Source organism: Lepisosteus platostomus, chromosome 1 (assembly GCF_059453375.1).
Source record: "Lepisosteus platostomus isolate fLepPlt1 chromosome 1, fLepPlt1.hap1, whole genome shotgun sequence".
Lineage (NCBI taxonomy): Eukaryota > Metazoa > Chordata > Actinopteri > Semionotiformes > Lepisosteidae > Lepisosteus > Lepisosteus platostomus.
In genome coordinates, this window is record NC_142611.1 from 10,585,074 (window position 1) to 10,604,400 (window position 19,327).

General features: G+C 43.8%; 2 protein-coding genes across 4 annotated transcripts; one reads left to right on the top strand and one right to left on the bottom strand.

Moving 5' to 3' along the window:
* Positions 1-691: 691 nt before the first annotated feature.
* On the bottom strand, positions 692-6,041 carry rpl9 (ribosomal protein L9). Of its 2 annotated transcripts, XM_088622081.1 has the most exons (7): positions 5,883-6,041; positions 5,318-5,433; positions 3,776-3,871; positions 3,216-3,348; positions 2,630-2,710; positions 1,518-1,633; positions 692-845 (listed from the first exon to the last, which is right to left on the bottom strand). In XM_088622081.1, exons 1-6 carry the CDS (start codon positions 5,971-5,973, stop codon positions 1,527-1,529), a joined length of 624 nt encoding a protein of 207 aa, XP_088478207.1. In that variant the 5' UTR covers positions 5,974-6,041; the 3' UTR covers positions 692-845; positions 1,518-1,526. The 2 variants fall into 2 exon arrangements, with proteins under 2 accessions (XP_088478207.1, XP_088478288.1); XM_088622162.1 differs by lacking the exon at positions 1,518-1,633.
* Positions 6,042-7,390: 1,349 nt separating this feature from the next.
* On the top strand, positions 7,391-19,258 carry lias (lipoic acid synthetase). Of its 2 annotated transcripts, XM_088621967.1 has the most exons (12): positions 7,415-7,430; positions 7,593-7,763; positions 9,056-9,231; positions 9,964-10,057; positions 10,602-10,682; positions 11,335-11,491; positions 11,737-11,794; positions 12,573-12,701; positions 14,637-14,782; positions 15,828-15,898; positions 17,628-17,739; positions 18,228-19,258. In XM_088621967.1, the coding sequence occupies exons 2-12, from the start codon at positions 7,677-7,679 to the stop codon at positions 18,284-18,286; spliced, it is 1,170 nt and encodes a 389-aa protein (XP_088478093.1). In that variant the 5' UTR covers positions 7,415-7,430; positions 7,593-7,676; the 3' UTR covers positions 18,287-19,258. The 2 variants fall into 2 exon arrangements, with proteins under 2 accessions (XP_088478011.1, XP_088478093.1); XM_088621885.1 differs by having other exon boundaries at positions 7,391-7,763.
* The last annotated feature ends 69 nt before the right edge of the window (positions 19,259-19,327 follow it).

Genomic DNA, 19,327 nt, shown 5'->3' on the forward strand with positions numbered 1-19,327 from the left:
GTCCCAATAGTCCCCTGGGAGTAAATTGCTCAAGAATGTCCTTTACTTACTCCCCTGTTTCAGAGGACACCCAGACATGGAATGTGCACGATTCTGGTTTTGTTTCAGTTCTTATAGCTAGATTTCCATCTCCAGTGCTTGAAGTATTTGGGAAACAGGCGTTGCAACAGGGCAATTTATAGCAATTAGATCAATTGGGTATTTGAAAACCCAGGTACAAAGCAGCCCCCAAAACCCTCCAGGACTGGAGTTGTGCAGCTGAGCTCAAAACAATTTGAAGCTTGAATCTACTTCGGTTTTTTTAGTAAGGCAAGTACAGAAGGACAGCCACAGCATGCTGGTGTCAACAACTTGGATGGGTAATTTGGTCTGTGTTCCTACAATACTTTGTGTCATTTATAAAGGAAACGGTATCAGTTTTCATTTAAATGCGCCTACATTTTCACTTGTCTAATCTGGTTCTGGTTCAGATGACATCCACTGCGTTGACTTTGTCAATGTTGTTTGTTCTTCATACCACTTGAATATTGAGCTACCCAACACTGGATGTTCACAAGATGGGCCAAAATGTAATCCGTAAGCTCTTATATGAGCATCCTCGATAAACAGTTCAGAAAGGTCTGCCTGAACACTCCCACATTTCACTACACAAGAAAGTGTATTCCTTAGAAAACAAACTCTCTGCATCATCTGGTGGCAAAAAAGATGGTTTTATTGTCTCAAAGAGGACAGATTTTACTCGCTGTGCAAATCAATAACAGTTGTCTTCTTGTTCACATAAATGCCATCCAGGAATTTTCGGATATCCTTCTTCTTCACTGTTGTAGCTTGTTGGATCAGGGCAGCTGTACAGGAGAAGCACAGATTACCAACACAGAAAACCCAGCAGCAATCTATCTCAGTTTTACACCACAATTCTGAAAGTCTGACAATTTATTACCTTTTAACCCTAATGTTTATACTGTCTAAACTAAGAAGTGTTAAACCCAGGTGTGAGAAATATCTTCCTGTGGGTTTTAGAAATATAAATGTTAATACCACACTGAAAAATAAAAAGCAGACGTTTTGCCCATGGAATCTTCTTCAGGTTTTACAAGGAGCCTAAAAAGAACAGTGAGCAAGGTGTCAACCTCAGTTAATTAAGCTCAGCTTCGGCTCTCCGGGACTAGAGCTGGCAAAAAGCATTTAAATTCTGAGGTACCAATCAAAAATTCATCTTGAAGCCAGGAAAAAAATTCAAGCTTTCCAATTCCAAACATTTTACACTCAACAGTTATCCAAGAACAACTAACAAATACTCTGGTGCTTATATTTCTCCTGACATTTCTTTGAAATCTTGCATATATTCTAGTTTTTTGCACGCACTGGACCTGTTTTCCCAGATAATATTTTGAATATACACCTGGAGTGTTGCACATCACATAATGTGGCACAAATTACCAAGGACACACTTGGCACTTAATTGCTCAAAAGGGCAAGGAAAAAAAAAAAGCTTTGGTAATAAAGCACATTCTAACCTTAGAGGTTTATTGCTCTGGTTCCACAACTGTTCCCTTCTCCGAGACATAAATGCCATCCAGGAATTTCCTGATATCCTTGTTTTTGACTGTGGTTGCCTGCTGGATCAAAGCCGCTGGAAAATACAATATTCAGGTCAGTCAAACAGAACATGCAGCCATGGCATCATAGAAAAACACAAGACCGAGGATTCTGAAATACAGTACAATAAATTCCTGTTTCATCCCAAACCAGCAAAGAAATAGCAAAGAAAGGCAACTTATGTTCCATGGTGCATTCACAGGAAAACTGACTTAAGAGTTTGAGAAGCAACCTGCTCTCCTCAGATCTACCCAGAAGGCACCTGGTTTTTAAGAGCCAGGCATGTTTTGCACTGCAGCATCTGGCCAGCAATTGCTGCTCCTAGTGGCCATTTATTTTGTGTACTGTGTTTTTTCTGTGACAAAATTCTTTTTTTTTTTACCTGAAGATCATGGCTTAAAGTAAAAACTTTCAGAAACCTGCCTAAAACACCATAACAGGTTCAAATTCTGAAACATGAAAGTGTAAGAATAATGATGGATGTACAGTACAAATATCTGATTTGCACTCTGCACATTGATGTTCTGCCATTTATAAGGAAGATACTAAATAGTAAATAACCAATTATACTTAGTATGCACATGAATGTTCGCAATTTAAGTCCAGTTGATCCAAGGAGGAGCCTGGAATTTCCCTTCCACGGATATGGCAGAATACCCTGGAGGAGCATGCTGTCCGAGGGTTTTTCCACCAAAACTAAGCCCAGCATTGGTTTAACACTCGTCTGGTTCTATCCAAAGCCATACTCCACACGGTAATATCCAGGATTACAGCAAGAGGAGTATGCTTAAAAAAGGTTAGTAACACCAAAATACAATCCACTCATGAAGACAGCAGATCACACTTATTGCTGCACTTGGAAATGGGAACCTTCAGCCAACACTATTGTTAATTCATCCAACAAATCCTCCACTGTCACTGCAAACACAAACACTCTGGCACTGAGCTGTTGCAGGGCTGCAAAAGAGTCAAACAAAATGATCAAGTCTAAAACCACAAATGACCAGAGACCCCCAGACAGCGCACTGACCTGAGTTGGACACGAGCTCGATGTCATTTCCCTCCAGGACCAGCTCGTCTTTCTGTGCCTGGGAGACTGTGCATGACACACCTGAGCAACAGGAAAGAGTTCAGGACAGGTCACCTGTATGCCTCCTCAGAGGCAGCAGCAGCTCATTTTAAATTGACAAGGATACATCAAAACTATAGGGCAGTGTACTCCGAAAAATTGTACCACAGGGAAAAGACAAACCTCACAGCAAGTTTCCACAAAACATCAATGTGAATTGACATGCATTTAGATCTATTTCTTCCAAGGATTTTAAGAAGAAATTTATACGGTTAAGAACTTCTTTAGAAACAACAAAGTAGCAGCTATATTTAAGTAGCTGATAATCAGGAAGATCCAGATGCAGTTCTTTACACTCAAGAGCTGCATGCAGACAGTAGGATTCACTTGCTCTAAGTTAAACTCCACTTCACAATAAATTACAGATACACCTCAAATATCAAAAGGGTAATTCACTAGTCCAGCTATCCTTTCCAAAATCAAATACTATGGGGCAATTCTTTATGAAATTAGAAAAAAATCCCACGGCTCAATACAAAGCACACACCTTGCCTCATGCGCACTCTGCGGATGTACTTCTCGCCCAGGAAGTTTCTGATCTCCACCAGGCTTCCACTCTCCTGCATCACCACGTTGATGGGGAAGTGAGCGTACACAGACCTCATCTTGTACCGGAAACCCTGCGCAAGGAACAAGACGCTCAGCCTCCATCTTATCAACATTTAGCTTAGCGCACCCAGTGTGTGGGGTGTTGTTGTTGGCTGGGACAGATGAGTCCTCAAGTTAAAGATACCAGCAGGTCCACTGGTGAAGGACAGGTCTTCTTACCAGATTCAGGGTTCAGACTCTAACTGTGCTGCCAGATACACCCAGTAGCTAGCTCTGTGGCCTGCTCATACGTCCTACTGCATGCGAAAGCATTTACAGACGCACAACTTTCCAAACTATTTCTTCAGGTCACAGGAAAGCTTGTTCCTAAGAGAACACCGCTGACCTATTTTTGACTGACTGTCAGACAAACAACTCGAATACATTTCCCCCAATCCACCACTGTCAGCTGATCTAATTCTCCTCACTGTGCTACAGGAAGGGTCAGCAAAAACTCACCAGCGTCACGCCCTTGATCATGTTCTGCACGTGGCTGCAGATGGTTCGGACTGTAGCCAGCTCTTTTCTGTTGCCCCACCATTTGTCGACTCGAAGCTGGAGAAGAGAGGAGCAGTAATTTAGTTGCAAGTCCACGGTAAGTCAACCTATAGTGTGAAATATCAGGTGCCTCCCTGACATTAAACAGAATGTCAAAACCACACATAATCTTGGACAGAGCCTTATCCCATCGCACTTGTTCAACAGTAACTGATTAATTAAAATGTTAAATAGTCACGTGACTGTTAAGTGCATTGTGGTCTCAGTCCAAATCTGACAATCATGAGACATGTACAAGCACCCAGTACCCAGATGTCACTTGTTAAATTTAACTGTTTGTTGAACACATCAATGGACTTCAATACATTCAATTCTTTCAGAGATTTAAAACAACTAGACCTGTTCCTTAACCACCAACCATTCCACTTTGTTAGTATCAACAAAAGCACAACACAAGACAAAGCAGGGGTAACTTCAAATGAACAACCCCCGGAAAACTAAAACTGTTCAAGGTTAAGCGCATTAATACAATCTTGCAGAACCCTGCAACCATCACTCTGAAACTCTGCTTAATACCTGAAAGTCTACTGAGAAGTACTACAACCTTGAAGAGATAAATAGCTTAGTACATTTACAGCCGAACAGATTAGAGACTTAAGTAAATGATTAACAATCCAAACCAAAAACTTTGTTGCACTTTATGCTTCCCAACACACAGCAATTTTAAAAGGCACTTGTGTGTTACATGTTGCTTAGCACAATAAATGTAGGCAGAAGCAGTCAAACACAGTGTGCCATTAGAATACAATACTAAAGAAATACTCATGCAAGCTCTGGAGAGCACATTATTTTCCTGCATCTCTTGCAGGTGCTCCCTTATTAAGTCCGTAAAAGAAGTGATGGTCAATCGTGGAACTGAAGATCTGGTGTCTTTGCAAGTTCTCATTCTAACACAGCCCTTGATGCATCACGTTTGGTCCTTTCAATCAATAATAGAACTGTTTAATTTCTCCTAGCTCTTCAGCCACGAGTTTAAGAAGACATAAAAAGTCTGCTGACACACCAGCTCTCCAGAACATCCCTTTAACTCGACAAGGTGGTGAGTGCCTGGAACAAGTCACCCAGCCAAGTGGCTGAAAAAGATCCCATGAGATTTTTCAGGAAACAAGAACAGTTCATAATCAAGGGGAAGCCATTTGGCCCATGCAGTCTATTACACAGTAGGTCACTGATCCATGGATTTCATCCAGCTGTTATTTGACAAAAGCCTGGGTATCATCTTAAACATGGCTGGTTAACATGTTCCACACTCCCACAACTCTTTGCGTAAATGCCTCCCATTCTCAGTTGTGAATGCACTTCGTTGCTAGTTTTCACTTGTGTCCTCGGCATCTTGTTCTGCAGTTTATCCCGAAGATGTTCACTGCCTTGATTTCAAAACAGCTGGAAGACATCCTAGGGGTTAACAAGGTACCAGCACGCTCCCCCAGCCCAGCCCCTCACCTTCTTGTGCTTCTTGCCCAGCAGGCTCAGCTCCAGGTTGATGTGGTTGAACTCCCGCCGCAGAGTCCCGCGGGGTCCCTTCACGATCACGGTCCTTCCCTTCAACGTCACGTCGACTGCGGACACAACCGGAGAGGCCGGGTTAGTCTGTGGCTCACTGGGCACACCAAACACCCTTCGAGTAATCATTTGAGGTGTTCTGCCAAGCCAAACTAAACTGAGATCTTGCCTTTACTGGCATGATCACTAATTTACTCCCCCCCATCAGCATGCTCATCTAGATTCCAGAATGGAGATTGATTTGATCTGATCAGTCTAAGATGGTGCACCTTTTTTCCCTCTTCGGAAAAGGAGACTTCAGAAAACTTCAGAATTCACTCTGCCACTGCCATCACGAGTTAAACAACTAATAAATACAAGCGAGCCAGTTTCACAGGAGGTCAACCATGACATTGCCTGCACCATACTTCACATACGAAGGCTGTACTCCCTGGAGCCTCTGCAGTTCATATCTTTCCTCACACTTTTACTTTTCCATCATAGACAAAGGTTTACCACTGCTTACCGTTGTCGGGAATGTCGACGGTCTGGTTGCTGAGGATGGTCTTCATTCTGAGAGGAAACGACAACATGAACATTTCACTACACGTCTGCATGAACTGCAAAACTACTGTAGCGCCTTCCGCTCCTCAAGGAATAAAACTCCTAGCTTGTACACTGTGCAGAAACACACACACACCCCAGCTCAAGAGCCACAGTGCAGGAGGTGTCGTAGTCCTGTTTGTTATTCGCCACTTAAAGGTCACTCTGCGGCTGAACTTCAAAACTTTTACAACAAGGCTCCACAACCCACAGAGCTACAAGATGCTTTCACCCGGATTTTAGTCCACCTGGAAACTAAAACACTAAGCTGCTACTACTACAAACCAGCTACTCTCTAGAACCGGATTTTAGATTTCTAACCAAATTCCTTTGGAAAAACAAAGTCACAAGGGTAGTTTAGACATTCATATTGGTTCTGTGTCAAGACCCGAGTTTTAGCCCAACACCATTATGGGTTTCCTTTCTGGAGCAGTCGACTCCAGAACTGACATTTTGGATGGGAGCGTTTCCGGATACAATTTCCATCAGCATCTTCAAAGCTCTTTGCAAGGGTACAGTACAGTACAGAAAGGGGTTTTCTCAACAAGCTGAGGGGAACACAGCTCAGAGGTGCAACAGCTGAACAGGTGCCTTCAGAAAACAGACCCACTGGAGTTACAGCCCAGGACCTGGCCTGGACAATCCTCACTCTCACAACAACGCAAGCGAAATAATTGCGATGTACAGCAAACTTGAGCACAAACGACTCCCACCCGCTTTAAAAAAAACCCACTTCATACGCGTCCAATAAAACAAGAACACGTTTCTTCAGTTAGAATGTCATTTTAAGCAACAGTAGGGCGAGTGTGCTCCCCTCTGTCTAAGCATATCTTAAAATGTAAAAATTAAGGGGTTAAGAAGTTTTATACTTGTGTACCTAATGCGACTCCAAAACACTTCAACGAGTCAGGGAAGCGACGATCAGGAGTTAAAACTTAATTCTTAACGTCTAACGTCTCTAGCGATCCCGACAAATCTTGTCCGTTAGGGAAAACACACTTTGAGGAAAAATATAAACCATGCATCGTGAGAAGGCGAATGCAGTCCCGCGACTAAAACGTCAAAAGGTCGGAATACTCCCGGGTAGGAGGGAAAGGCCCTACTGTTACTTATCATGCACAGAAAGAAACCCGACGGGCACTTTAAACATCACTTTTGTCCGTTTCATCTGTGCTTAATCACCCTAATACACATCAAAATACATCGAAGGAGAGTTCTGGAACGCTTTACGGGCTCACAAATATTTGTATATTGCTCACTGTGCTTAGATTAAAAAAGATTTCAATGCATCTGAAATCATTCTCACTCTCCTTACCTTGGTGCTGGTAGAGGAAAGGAAGAAGGAAGGACGTCATCACGCAGTTGTACCCTCGTAGCGTGCTACGTCATAAGGTCAGGGCGCTTCTATTCCCAGACATCACTTGCAGATTGTAAAGTCTCCGAGAGGTTAAAGCAGTGAGAATGATAAAGTGTCAGTATTAAATTTGCGTGCAGTTTTTAAGCACACCTCGTAATAACTGCAAATCGAATAACTACGAGTAATAGTTCGGTAACTACAAGCTATAAATCATGTAGCTTGAAAACATAACATGTAACACAACTCAGTTAACGCTAAATCTTCCCATTTCTCCAGGAGCGCTGCCGTCACCAGTCATGAGCAGTTGATGTCAGCGCCGCTGATGTGTGTTGTGTGCTGCTGCTGCAGGGTTGTGAGGACATGGCGTTAATTGCGCACACAAGGGTGTTTAGCCGCGTCTCCAGCTCCCGTTTTGGCTTTAAAACGACTGGTCTCGATGTGATCCGTGTAAGTGTTTTCATATTCACTGCCACTGTACTCGGGAATATGGACAGATGAGTGTTTTCACCAGAGGACCAAGGTTATCCTTGTGCTTGATGCTGCATGATTTCTCTGGATTGACCCTCTTTTCTCTCAACTTTGACTAATGATTTGGTTCTTACGTTTTAAATATGGCGTTGAAGTATATATTCAATGTGGATAATGGCAGTGAGGCGTTTGATTGTAGTGCTCGAAAGTCAGAATAACCTTCGGACTTCTGCAGAGTTTTGGTGAGCCAGAACGAGCCTTTTAACTTTAGCATAATGTTTAGAAGGTCTCTTTTCCCCTGAGAGTTGTATAATGAACACGAACGTTTGCAAGAGTTGTAATGCAGTTGTAACACAAATGTGTCGTTACAAAATATGTGTGTTTCAAAATATGAAATTATGAAAAGTCAGAATGTCGCAACATCAAAACGTTCAGCTTCCCGTCCCAGCTGGCATTGCGCGTCAAGACTCCTCGGCACCAAAGTGCATTTTCTGTCGTGATTTGTGTATAGTGTAGTTGTTTGTAAAGAAATATCAGAAAAGGGAACCGATATTTTTCTATAGAACTGGTCTTCTAAACGAAAAAAAATGGTTTTGTCTGGGTAAATATGTACGGCAAAGGAAGGTTGAGATGGATACTTGTACTTTTGTAATCAAAAGTGTGATGTTATTTCGTGACACATTGCGTAAACTGCACATAACCTGACAGTGAACTCTGAAATTAAGTTGCCTATAGATCCATCAAGGCAGTAGTTCTCAAACCTGTATATTCTTTGTTTTAACTTAATCTTCTCCGGTTAAGTTTTTAAATGGCAGATCAATTTATTTCAATTTCCTGTTGTTTTTTCCGGTTTGGGACCTAAGGAGAAGAAAACACTCCCAGGGCAAAGAGTGGTTGATACAGATACACTTCCTGCTGATAGTTTTTCCATCATAAATTGATCACTTCGATATCTTTGTTGGAAAAAAGAAAGCACATTAAATGTTAGCAAGTTGAATGAGACACTGCATAAAGTTCTGCATGCTAAAGTTGTTGCTTAAATGTTGATGCGTTAATGACATAATCAAGGCCTGAGTGCGAAAAGAAACCTTAGGAAGCAAACAAATGAGTTTTATACATCAGTTAACAGTGAAGATTAAGTGCCCATTTGTAACGGTGACCAGCAGAGTCCCACTGAGAGAACCACTGTCTTACCCCCAGCCTGGTCTTAGCGTGTAAGTCAGGACTCGGCATGTGGGTTGAGGCCTGTGGGTGCATCATCTCCCTGGCAGGTCTGTGCGAACAGCCTGACGACTCCAGCAGGTGCCACGTCCTCTACTGCGACCGACGGAAAGAGGGATTTGCTAGATCACGGACCAGGACTGCAGGACTTCATATCTGGAGAGCTATCCGAGAAGAGCAAATGGGCCGAGTACAAAGGCAGCCTGAAACGGCAGAAAGGAGAGAGGTACGGTGAAGGAAGGCCAGAAACAAACCCGTTGTTGCCCGTTTCCGAAGGAGAGGCAGTACTGCCAAGATCTGTGTGAATAATAATAATTGCTTACACTTCTATTAGCACTTTTCTGGACACTCCACTCAAAGCACTTTAGAGGTAATGGGGATCCCCTCCACCACCACCAGTGTTCCGCCCCATCTGGATGATGCGATGGCAGCCATAGTGCGCCAGTACACTCCCCACACACCAGCTATCAGTGGGGAGGAGAACAGAGCGATGAAGCCAGTTTATAGATGGGGATTATTAGGAGGCCATGATTGGTAAAGGCCAGTGGGATATTTGGCCAGGATGCCGGGGTTACACCCCTACTCTTTTTGAGAAATGTCCTGGGATTTTTAATGACCACAGAGAGTCAGGACCTCAGTTTTAAAACTGCCTTTTTACAGTATAGTGTCCCTGTCACTATACTGGAGCACTAGGACCCACACAGACCGGAGGGTGAGCGCCCCTGCTGGCCCCACTAACACCTCTTCCAGCAGCAACCTTAGTTTTTCCCAGGTGGTCTCCCATCCAGGTACTGACCAGGCTCACACCCGCTGAGCTTCAGTGGGCTGCCAGCTTTGAGTTACAGGTTGATGTGGCTTCTGTCTAAAAATTAAGCAATTGCTGTTAGGCAGACTGTTTTTTTTTTAGTTCTGATGGCTTTAGGAAATAGGAGAGTCACCTGTTCTGTTTATGTCTCAGGTTAAGGCTGCCCCCTTGGCTGAAGACCGAGATTCCCATTGGGAAAAACTACAACAAGCTGAAAAACACTTTGCGGAATTTAAACCTGCACACAGTAAGATACCCACTGAATTACTCCTGTACTTTAAACAGCTGTGTTGTTATTGTTCTTTTATTCAGTCCAAGGCGAATCCAGTAAGGTTAAACTGCAGTAAACTGAACACAGCGATAACCAAATCTGTTCTGAAAAACTCTTCGACTATCTGGAGCTTGATAAGTTTCATATATCAGCGTCCTGTGCCTATGTAAGGTCCATAGAATCCCAAAATTGGTGAAATCAGTGTTTCAGCTGATCTCTGTGTGAACATGTAGACAAATAAGCAGTGGTAACAGACCTGCAGTGTGAATGTGATTTAGTCCTCAATAACGGATTTTTAAAGATGAACTGAAGCATTAAGCTGAAATGAACCAATAGCTATCTGTAAATCCTATTTAAATGTCTATAGTTAGATACTAGAGATGGTCTAGTGGATTCTTCTAATTGGCAAACTTTTTATGGTCATGCCTATTATACACTGTAGTCCATGAAAAGGTTGCAGTTAAAAGGTAACGTTTCTGTCACTGTAGTCTGTTGCTTCCCTGCTGTCTTGTGTTCACAGGTTTGTGAAGAGGCGAAATGTCCCAATATTGGGGAGTGCTGGGGTGGGGGAGAGTATTCCACTGCTACAGCCACCATCATGGTGAGTAAACACCAACCAACGTCGCTCAGTGTGGCGAGACAGGCCATTACAGCACCTGCACTTTCCCGGTTGTCTGTTACCTACGTTCTCCAAAATAGTCTTCCAGTTTACTCCACCATGCTGAGTCATCAGTCTTACTTAGGAAACGCCTTCTTTGTTACCTTAGCAGTGGTGGTCTTTCTGAAGTCAGGATACAGAAATGATGTGCTAGAGTTGAAGACCTCGAGAGGTTACCCCAGAGAGCCAGGAGATACGCACAGTTTGATGCATCAGCACAGGCTGATGCATCTTAAATGGGACCTGAAATAAGATTTTGGCAGCAAGGACAATCCGTCAGCAGCTGCAAAATAGAGGAGCAAGGTGTAGGGTCTACATGAGTCTATCAGTGATGTTTTCAGAGAAACGGTGGTGGATGCCACCAGAGAGCCAGGTTATCCTCCCCTCTCCTGGTCCGAGGATGTGCAGTGGCTGTTTGCTCATGATTTTAAAGGCCGTCGCTAATGGGCTGGCTCACACTCACCCCATCAATCCTTTCACGGAGTCAGATGACATCAGATGGAGGAGGGAGTGGTCATTGACCTGCCATCACTGTAAGAGCCCTCTCCCTCTCCCTCCCTCCCTCCTCCCTCCCCCTCTCCCCCTCTCCCTCCAGCTGATGGGCGACACGTGTACGAGAGGCTGCAGATTCTGCTCGGTGAAGACGGCCAGGAAGCCCCCACCCCCTGACCCCAAGGAGCCGTTCAGCACCGCCCAGGCCATCGCGGACTGGGGCCTGGACTACGTGGTGCTGACATCCGTGGACAGAGACGGTAAGGAGCTGACGTGGCTGAGGGCCCTGGAAGAGTGTCAGGACATGTCACTCAGGAGGATCAGGCCTGTTCTTCTGTAGTGGAAGACTCCATAGTGACCTTGTGTTCACTTCTGAAGATTCACTTCATTCTAACACCATCTTATGAGACTACTAGATGGCCAGTGTGAAGTGACGGCACAAGTGTTACAGTGCAGCCAGTCGAAATACTTAGTCATTATGTGCCTCTGTCCTTTTTTCAATCAGATCTTGCAGACGGAGGTGCAGAACACTTTGCGATGACGGTGTCCCACTTGAAGGAGAGGTGAGATTTCAGTGTTTTCTTCCTTTTTCTTTGCCGACTTCCCCCTTTCAGTTGTGGGCTGAAGGGACTCGATGCCGTTAATGTGAAATTTTTTAATTTGCTCTGAGACCTTGAAATTTAGTCACGCGTGTGGAGCTGACAGCTTTGTAATAGTTGTCTTTTTCTGGGACAGTAGTCCTATTGTTTTGTACTGCTGTTTTGAAATTCATTTTGCACAGACAATTACAAAGTTGATCCATTTTTAATTAATTAGATGGAGTGACCCATGAATGACACAATTACCTTTTGCTTGTGGGCATACCTGAAACTAAGGTTAATTTTCTTTCCTCATAGACGACCTCTCAGCAGTATGTTTCTGATTCATGCTGCAGGAAGTACTTTAGTTTAACCTAGCAGTGTATAACATACCATTGTGTACCAGAATTACCATAGTTAGATTTTTTGCACTCTCTCCTGTGCAGACGTTTTAAGCTCTTGTGATAAAAGACCAGTTTTCCCACTGATATTTGGTCCTGGGGTGGCAGTACCACATTGTCATCTGGGAAACAGTCGCAATTAACCATGACATCGGTTCTTGGATTCCCCTGATAGATTCAGGAGCTGCTCCTCGTCTTGCTGGGGAACTGCGGATCTAGAAAAAATCCCAGTAATCCCAAGAAACAGGTCATCCTCCTGTCACAGAAGAAATCAGCGCTAGGAGGTTACATCACCATACCATAGTTGCCAGGTGACTCACATAGAAAAGGCTGATGTCTTCTCTGTGATGCATTTTTCCCAGGAATCCTCAAATCCTGGTGGAGTGCCTGACTCCAGACTTCCGCGGAGACCTGCAGGCTGTGGAGAAGGTGGCGCTGTCTGGGTTAGACGTGTACGCCCACAATGTGGAAACTGTCAGAGAATTACAAAGGTCAGATGGCCTTTTCTACATTTGCTTGTCTGTTTTATCTGATAGCAAGTCAAGTCAAGTTAGAGATCCTGACTATATAATATTGTTTCAACATGAACAACTGCAGGCATCTTTTTCCGTACCAGGACATACTGTATAATACTTCATTATCTCTCAGATGAGGGCCGTGTTCCACGTAACTCGGCGTCTTTTAATCACTGTAGAGTATAATTGCCTTACACGGAGAAACCAAAACAGGCATAAATGATGGGCTTTGAAGTGTCTGGGTTGGGAGAGGAGCTCCTATTTGTGGATTACCCTTTCAGTAGAAGCTATCTGAAAGCAGAAGTGTACCGGGGTTTGGGACTAGTAATAATAATAATAATAATTGCTTACACTTATATAGCGCTTTTCTGGACACTCCCCTCAAAGCGCTTTACAGGTAATGGGGACTCCCCTCCACCACCACCAATGTGCAGCATCCACCTGGATGATGCGACGGCAGCCATAGTGCGCCAGAACGCTCACCACACATCAGCTATCAGTGGGGAGGAGAGCAGAGTAATGTAGCCAATTCATAGAAGGGGATTATTAGGAGGCCATGATTGGTAAGGGCCAATTGGAAATTTGGCCAGGACACCGGGGTTACACCCCTACTCTTTTCGAGAAGCGCCCTGGGATTTTTAATGACCACAGAGAGTCAGGAGCTCGGTTTTACGTCTCATCCGAAGGACGGCGCCTGTTTACAGTATAGTGTCCCCATCACTATACTGGGGCATTAGGACCCACATGGACCACAGGGTGAGCGCCCCCTGCTGGCCCCACTAACACCTCTTCCAGCAGCAACCTTAGTTTTTCCCAGGAGGTCTCCCATCCAGGTACTGACCAGGCTCACACCTGCTGAGCTTCAGTGGGTTGCCAGTTGTGAGTTGCAGGGTGATATGGCTGCTGGCCCCCTGCTAGTGACCCCCTAATTAAGTACAGCAAGAATAAATCTGTCTCTGTGCTACATTAGATTAATATGAGACTAGCACCACTTCAGAAGTTCATGATTAGTGACTTTATTCTAAACTAGTTCAGGTGGGTAGCTGCATCAGCATGCGTAGGTCCTTTGGTGTGTGTGGAACACTGCTACACATTTTTGTGAAGAAGGCACAGCTGAAGAAGGCTCCACGGCCAAAACGTTGTGTTCTCTTTCTTCTTTTTTTCAGCATGGAATAAACCTATTACTTATTCTAAACTAAATAGGTTTAGAATAACTCGCTTCTAGCTGTCGGAAACACTCTTCGCTGTGTTTAAAATAGGAATCGCATATTCCCTTATAGATATAATCCTAGCTCCTAGCTGTTCTTATGAGAGTGAGGCGCAGAGTGTGTAGCTATCCCTGATACCGTCATAGGCACTTGTGAGGAGATTTTAGTCTATTTTTTTCTAGTCGGGTGGGTGCGCACCCGCCACAAAAAAAAAAAGTAGGTCGCGTTAAGCGTCTCTTTTTTGCCAATGTGTCCCTGAGACCACCAGAGGGCGCCAGCGACTCGGGGAGAAGAAAAAAATTCGGATGAGACAGTGAAACTTCCAGAAAAAAAGGGCAGCGGTACGCCGAACGCTGCTCTCACTCCCTTTGTCTTGAGGCTGCAGAACCAGTCGAGCCCAGCAGGTGGGGAGAATCCTCTCAGAACACCTACCCGGCTTTCTGAGAAGACTTACAAACCCCACTGAAGGGACATTTATGATACGATGGTCTGAGACCTCGTTTTATTCTTTATTTTTGTATATTTAACGCTGTATGAGGACTTTATGTAAGAACTCAGGCACAATCAGCTCTCCTAAAACCAATCTCTTTGAGGCCAATTTTCAGGATTTTGTGATTCTGGCAATGTCGCCATCAGATGGTCATCAAGTCCACAGGGTGTGGGTAGTGTAACGTCAAGGTGACGCGAGCTGCTTTGCTTGCAGGCTGGTTCGTGACCCGCGGGCCAATTTCGACCAGTCCCTGAGCGTCCTGAAGCACGCCAAGAAAGTGAAGCCCTCACTGCTGTCGAAGACCTCCATCATGCTGGGCCTGGGGGAGACGGATGGGCAGGTGTACGCGGCCATGAAAGGTGAGACCCCCCCCCCCAGCAGCTACAGCTGAGAGAGAGGACTGGGCGGGCCCCCCAGTCTCGGAACCCCAGTATGAACAACGGTGACATTTTACACCAGCTTGGCCTGCCCTCCCGAAGAGCCGATCTTTGAAATCGATTGTCAGGGTCAGTCTCATTGTTGAGGAATTTGGAGAAGGAGACAAAACCACCATTTTTATTTCAGTTATTCTGTCCATATGAAGTTCAAGTTCAGTATATATCTAGATTCCTGCTTATGAAATATCTCTATTTGCATGACACGATGTGGTAAACTTCAAAGGTTTAGTGATGAAAATGATCCTCAACTAGACTTTTCTTGAAGGAAGCCTGAGAGTCTGGAGCAAACGAAACCCTGGATTCTTTCAACATACTGTACAGCTGGAAGAGACCTTCAGATCAATCAGCTATTAGCAACCCGATGAACTACCTGGGCAGAATGGCCTTCTGTCATCTGTAACCTTTCTCCTGTTCTAAACAGAGCCTGATTTGGGGAGAACAGGACAGAAGCAATCTTTTCCAGTCTTGTGCATATGTTTATCCATAATGTTGTTCTAATGCTGACTATTGAAGAACACATATTGTGCAATGCGCAAGTAAGACTTCATTTACAATATTGGTAGTACAAAAGACACTGGAATCAAAATGATGGTAAAAGTATTTAAGATCCAAAATCCCAATACTTTTCTAAAAGAATACATGCATGAACAGATTGAAGTTTCTTTTTGATGGTCAGTATATAGAGGGGTAATGTATAACTTGTAACAAATAGAATTCAGAATTCACTCAAGGGGGTTTCCCAGTGTATAAATGTGAGCTTGTTTTTGTGTTGCAATTCCAAGAGCCTCACCAATCAAACAGCTCTTTCCCCAGTGTATAGGAAGAATTGTCCAGTGCTGCCATCTAAAAGAGATGTTTTTCTTTGAGATGAAAAGGCTACTAATTGTAAAGTTAGCAAGCCTTGTGGTTTTCAAGATCGGATGTTCTAAAGTGTTGTTTGTTTGTTTGTGCGTGTGTCCCCACACAGAGCTGCGGGAGTCTGGAGTGGACTGTCTCACTTTAGGACAGTACATGCAGCCGACGAAACGCCACCTCAAGGTCAGACTTCCTGTATCGCATTCAAGTAGGCTGCCACTAACATCCCCTATGGAAGCCTTAGCTGTAAATCTAGATCAGCGTTCCCCCCACTCTGGTCCTGAATGGCCCCAGTCCAGTTAGTCTTCCAGGGCACCTGTTAGAAAACCTGCTGGACTGGGGCCCTCCAGGACCAGGGCTGGAGACCTCGGTGGTGGATATTCCAGTTAACACACACAGCGGTCTTAGTCATTTCACTCAGTGCTGCAGTAAAGATTCAGCTGGGAGATGCGCGGTCTGCATTTTATTGTGTGTCAGGCCTCCCCTGTAAAAGCAGATTCACTGCAACCAAAAGGAGAAATTCTAGCACTCCGACAACCTGTCATACAAAAAGCACAGAGTGGGACTCAACCAGTAAATGTAGCCACGTGACTGGGGAGATCACGGCTCACAGTCAAGAGCTAGCTCGGGGGGAAAAAATAGGTAATAATAATAATAATAATAAACTTTATTTTATATAGCGCCTTTAAAGGTGGCTTCTCAAAGCGCTTTACAGGATGACAATAACAATAAATAAGAAGACTACAACAATAAATAAGAAAAATTTCACAAGACAGGACACAATTATAATTACAGCAATACAACAATAACAATAGAGGAGACCGTGGAAGATGGTATTAAGAAGAGCAGAGGGGTGAAGAATGGAACCAGTTAAGTAAAGGCTTTTCTGAAAAGGAGGGTTTTGAGTCTGGATTTGAAGGAGTTTAGAGAAGGTGACTCTCTAATATCCTTGGGCAAGGAGTTCCAGAGCTTGGGGGCATAGCAGGAGAAGGCCCTGTCGCCCATACAATGTAGACGGGCTTGGGGGACAGTAAGGAGGGCAGAATTTGAAGAGCGGAGGTTGCGAGGTGGGGAGTAGGGCGATAAAAGTTCAGACAGGTATTGAGGTGCCAAGCCATGTAAAGCCTTGTAGGTGAGCATGAGGATTTTAAAGTCTACGCGGAATTTGACCGGAAGCCAGTGCAAGGACTCCAGGATAGGAGTAATGTGAACACTTGCACTAGATCTGGTCAGGATTCTGGCTGCTGAATTTTGGACATACTGCAGCTTGTTCAGAGTAGATTTAGATACCCCAGGGAGCAGAGCATTGCAGTAGTCAATTCGAGAGAATACAAATATGTTGATCAGCTTTTCAGCCACAGTTAATGATAGCATAGGGCGTAGTCTTGCGATATTTCTAAGGTGAAAAAAAGATGTTTTGACAGTATGCTGTACATGTGGGTCGAATGTTAAGCCAGAATCGAATATAACCCCAAGGTTTTTCAATTTTGATTGGAGCTCAAGTACAGAGCCATCTACAGACAGGGTTACAGGACTGGCTTTGCGAAGTTGATGGGGGGTACCAATAAGCATGACTTCAGTCTTGTCACAGTTAAGATGAAGGAAGTTTTGAGTCATCCAAATTTTTATGTCAGAGATGCAATTAGATAGAATAGAGACAGCCACATCAGTGTCGGGTTTGGTATGGATGTATATTTGAGTATCGTCAGCGTAAAAATGAAAGCTGAGGCCATGTGAGCTGAGGTCTTCAAAAAGCTGAAAAGCAAGGTGTGTAAGACAGTTCCTAATCCTCTGTCCTGTTGTAAAAGACATTAAAGAGCGAATTAACTTTCTTGTCTTGACTCCCAGACGCGTTCCCACTCTGCACGCTTCTGTTTGTCTCCCCCTGCCAACGATGGCTTTGTCTCCACAGGTGGAGGAGTATGTGACTCCGGAGAAGTTCCAGCACTGGGAAAACATTGGGAAAGAGCTGGGCTTCATGTACACAGCCAGTGGGCCCCTAGTGCGCTCTTCCTATAAAGCAGGTGTGCCGATATGCCGACAGCGTTCATTATTGCATGGATCTAGTTAATATGATCTCAAATATGTCATTCACAGTGAATATAAAGAAATGCAGTGGTATAAAAGACTTTCCCAAAATTACAGTGGGTATGTGCCACAGACTGACCCCTCAGTCTTTACGAACACCCGAGCAGAGATACAAAGAACAAAATTAGGTCCAAGTTTTTGTACTTCCTTTTACTTTTAACTCCTCCTACTTTAAAACAGAAAGAACGTACGTCAGGCTTAAGCCCATAGACCGTATTTTAAGGTGAGAAAAGTTATTTAACATTGATGAAATGAAGACCTGTTTTTGTCCTGGCTCTTCCCTGAAAAGGGGGTTTCTTTCTGAAACACAGAAAGTGCTTTTTGATCAAACATGAACTAGTGATAAAATGCTTTGGTGACTTTGGAAGTTTCTACCGTCTAATTTGATACTTTTGTTAATGGCAGCTTGTTGTCTCTCTAATAGGTGAATTCTTCCTGAAGAACCTGATCAAGTCTGTGAGAAAGGATGACCAGGGCAGCTAGGACATGCCTTTCCACTCTGCTGTTATCTCTTGTGCATCACTTGTTCACCACCTTGGAAACTCCATCAGAGAGTGGAATGTAACACCTAATCAAGTCCATTCTGTGGGTGAATGTCAGCTTCCCAGTCTTTGAGAACAATTGTCCATTGATCTGAGCTTCCAGGGAATTAAATCAACTTTGAGTTTGAGGGCACACCTTATTTTCCGCATGGTTAGCTACTGATCAGAATGTCTTAGGCTGTTTCCATCCTGGTTAGAGGTTTTGAAGAGACACTAGGAAAGCAATTCAAGCTTTCTGCTTGGTCGGAATATCTTGCTTAATGACTGACAATTAAAAACAGTGTCCTGCTTCATTGTGGTGCTTCAGCAGAAACTGGGCTTCATACATCAAAGGCAAAGTAGAACAAAATTTCCTTCCAAATTTCCTTTTACATTGGGTGACTGCATTATAGTTGTGAACTCAGTGGCTTCTTGCTTCCTGTTAAGGTAAAATATACTAAAAGTCAACTGGTGGGGCACTTTTCTCAAAAATACATCTGGCTTAACCTACAGTTCATGCAGCTGTTCTTTAATCAGCTTGGTGGTGAAAACTAGCTGTTTTCAGTCAGAACTGTTTGAAACTGGGGATTCACATCTTGACTGAATTAACCACAACTGTTGTTTTTTCCAAAATGTTCTCCTGACAATTCATAGAAGTGACACAAATAATACTGAACATGCTACTTGCAGGTGAGAGAACTATCACTTTGAAGTCTGTAAATGTTGTTCTTTTGTTTGCTTTGGGCAGTGGTAGTTTCCTATTAAGCTGATCTAGTGAACACTGAACCACAGTGGCCTTGTGGTCAAGAAATGTGTCTGGAAACTCCATCTACAGCACATATTCATCACTGAACAGCATACAATCACCTGTATTCCAACTGTGCAAATTATTGGTAATTTATCTAAATAAATTAAGTCTCTTCATACAAAATAATGGAGTTGTATTTGTCATTTTTCCCCCAATCCCTCTCCTGCCCCAGTATTGTTACTTGAAACCACTCGG

Bases quoted from the DNA above. Each gene is read 5' to 3' on its own strand.
- lias (XM_088621885.1), top strand. From the start codon at position 7,677: ATGGCGTTAATTGCGCACACAAGGGTGTTTAGCCGCGTCTCCAGCTCC. The intron at 10,683-11,334 runs GTGAGTAAACAC...CTCTCCCTCCAG, and splicing joins CTGCTACAGCCACCATCATG to CTGATGGGCGACACGTGTAC. The intron at 17,740-18,227 runs GTGTGCCGATAT...TCTCTCTAATAG, and splicing joins GCGCTCTTCCTATAAAGCAG to GTGAATTCTTCCTGAAGAAC.
- rpl9 (XM_088622162.1), bottom strand. From the start codon at position 5,973: ATGCAGACGTGTAGTGAAATGTTCATGTTGTCGTTTCCTCTCAGAATG. The intron at 5,434-5,882 runs GTAAGCAGTGGT...TTGTGTCCGCAG, and splicing joins CGTCGACATTCCCGACAACG to TCGACGTGACGTTGAAGGGA. The intron at 3,349-3,775 runs GTGAGTTTTTGC...TTCCTTGCGCAG, and splicing joins TGATCAAGGGCGTGACGCTG to GGTTTCCGGTACAAGATGAG.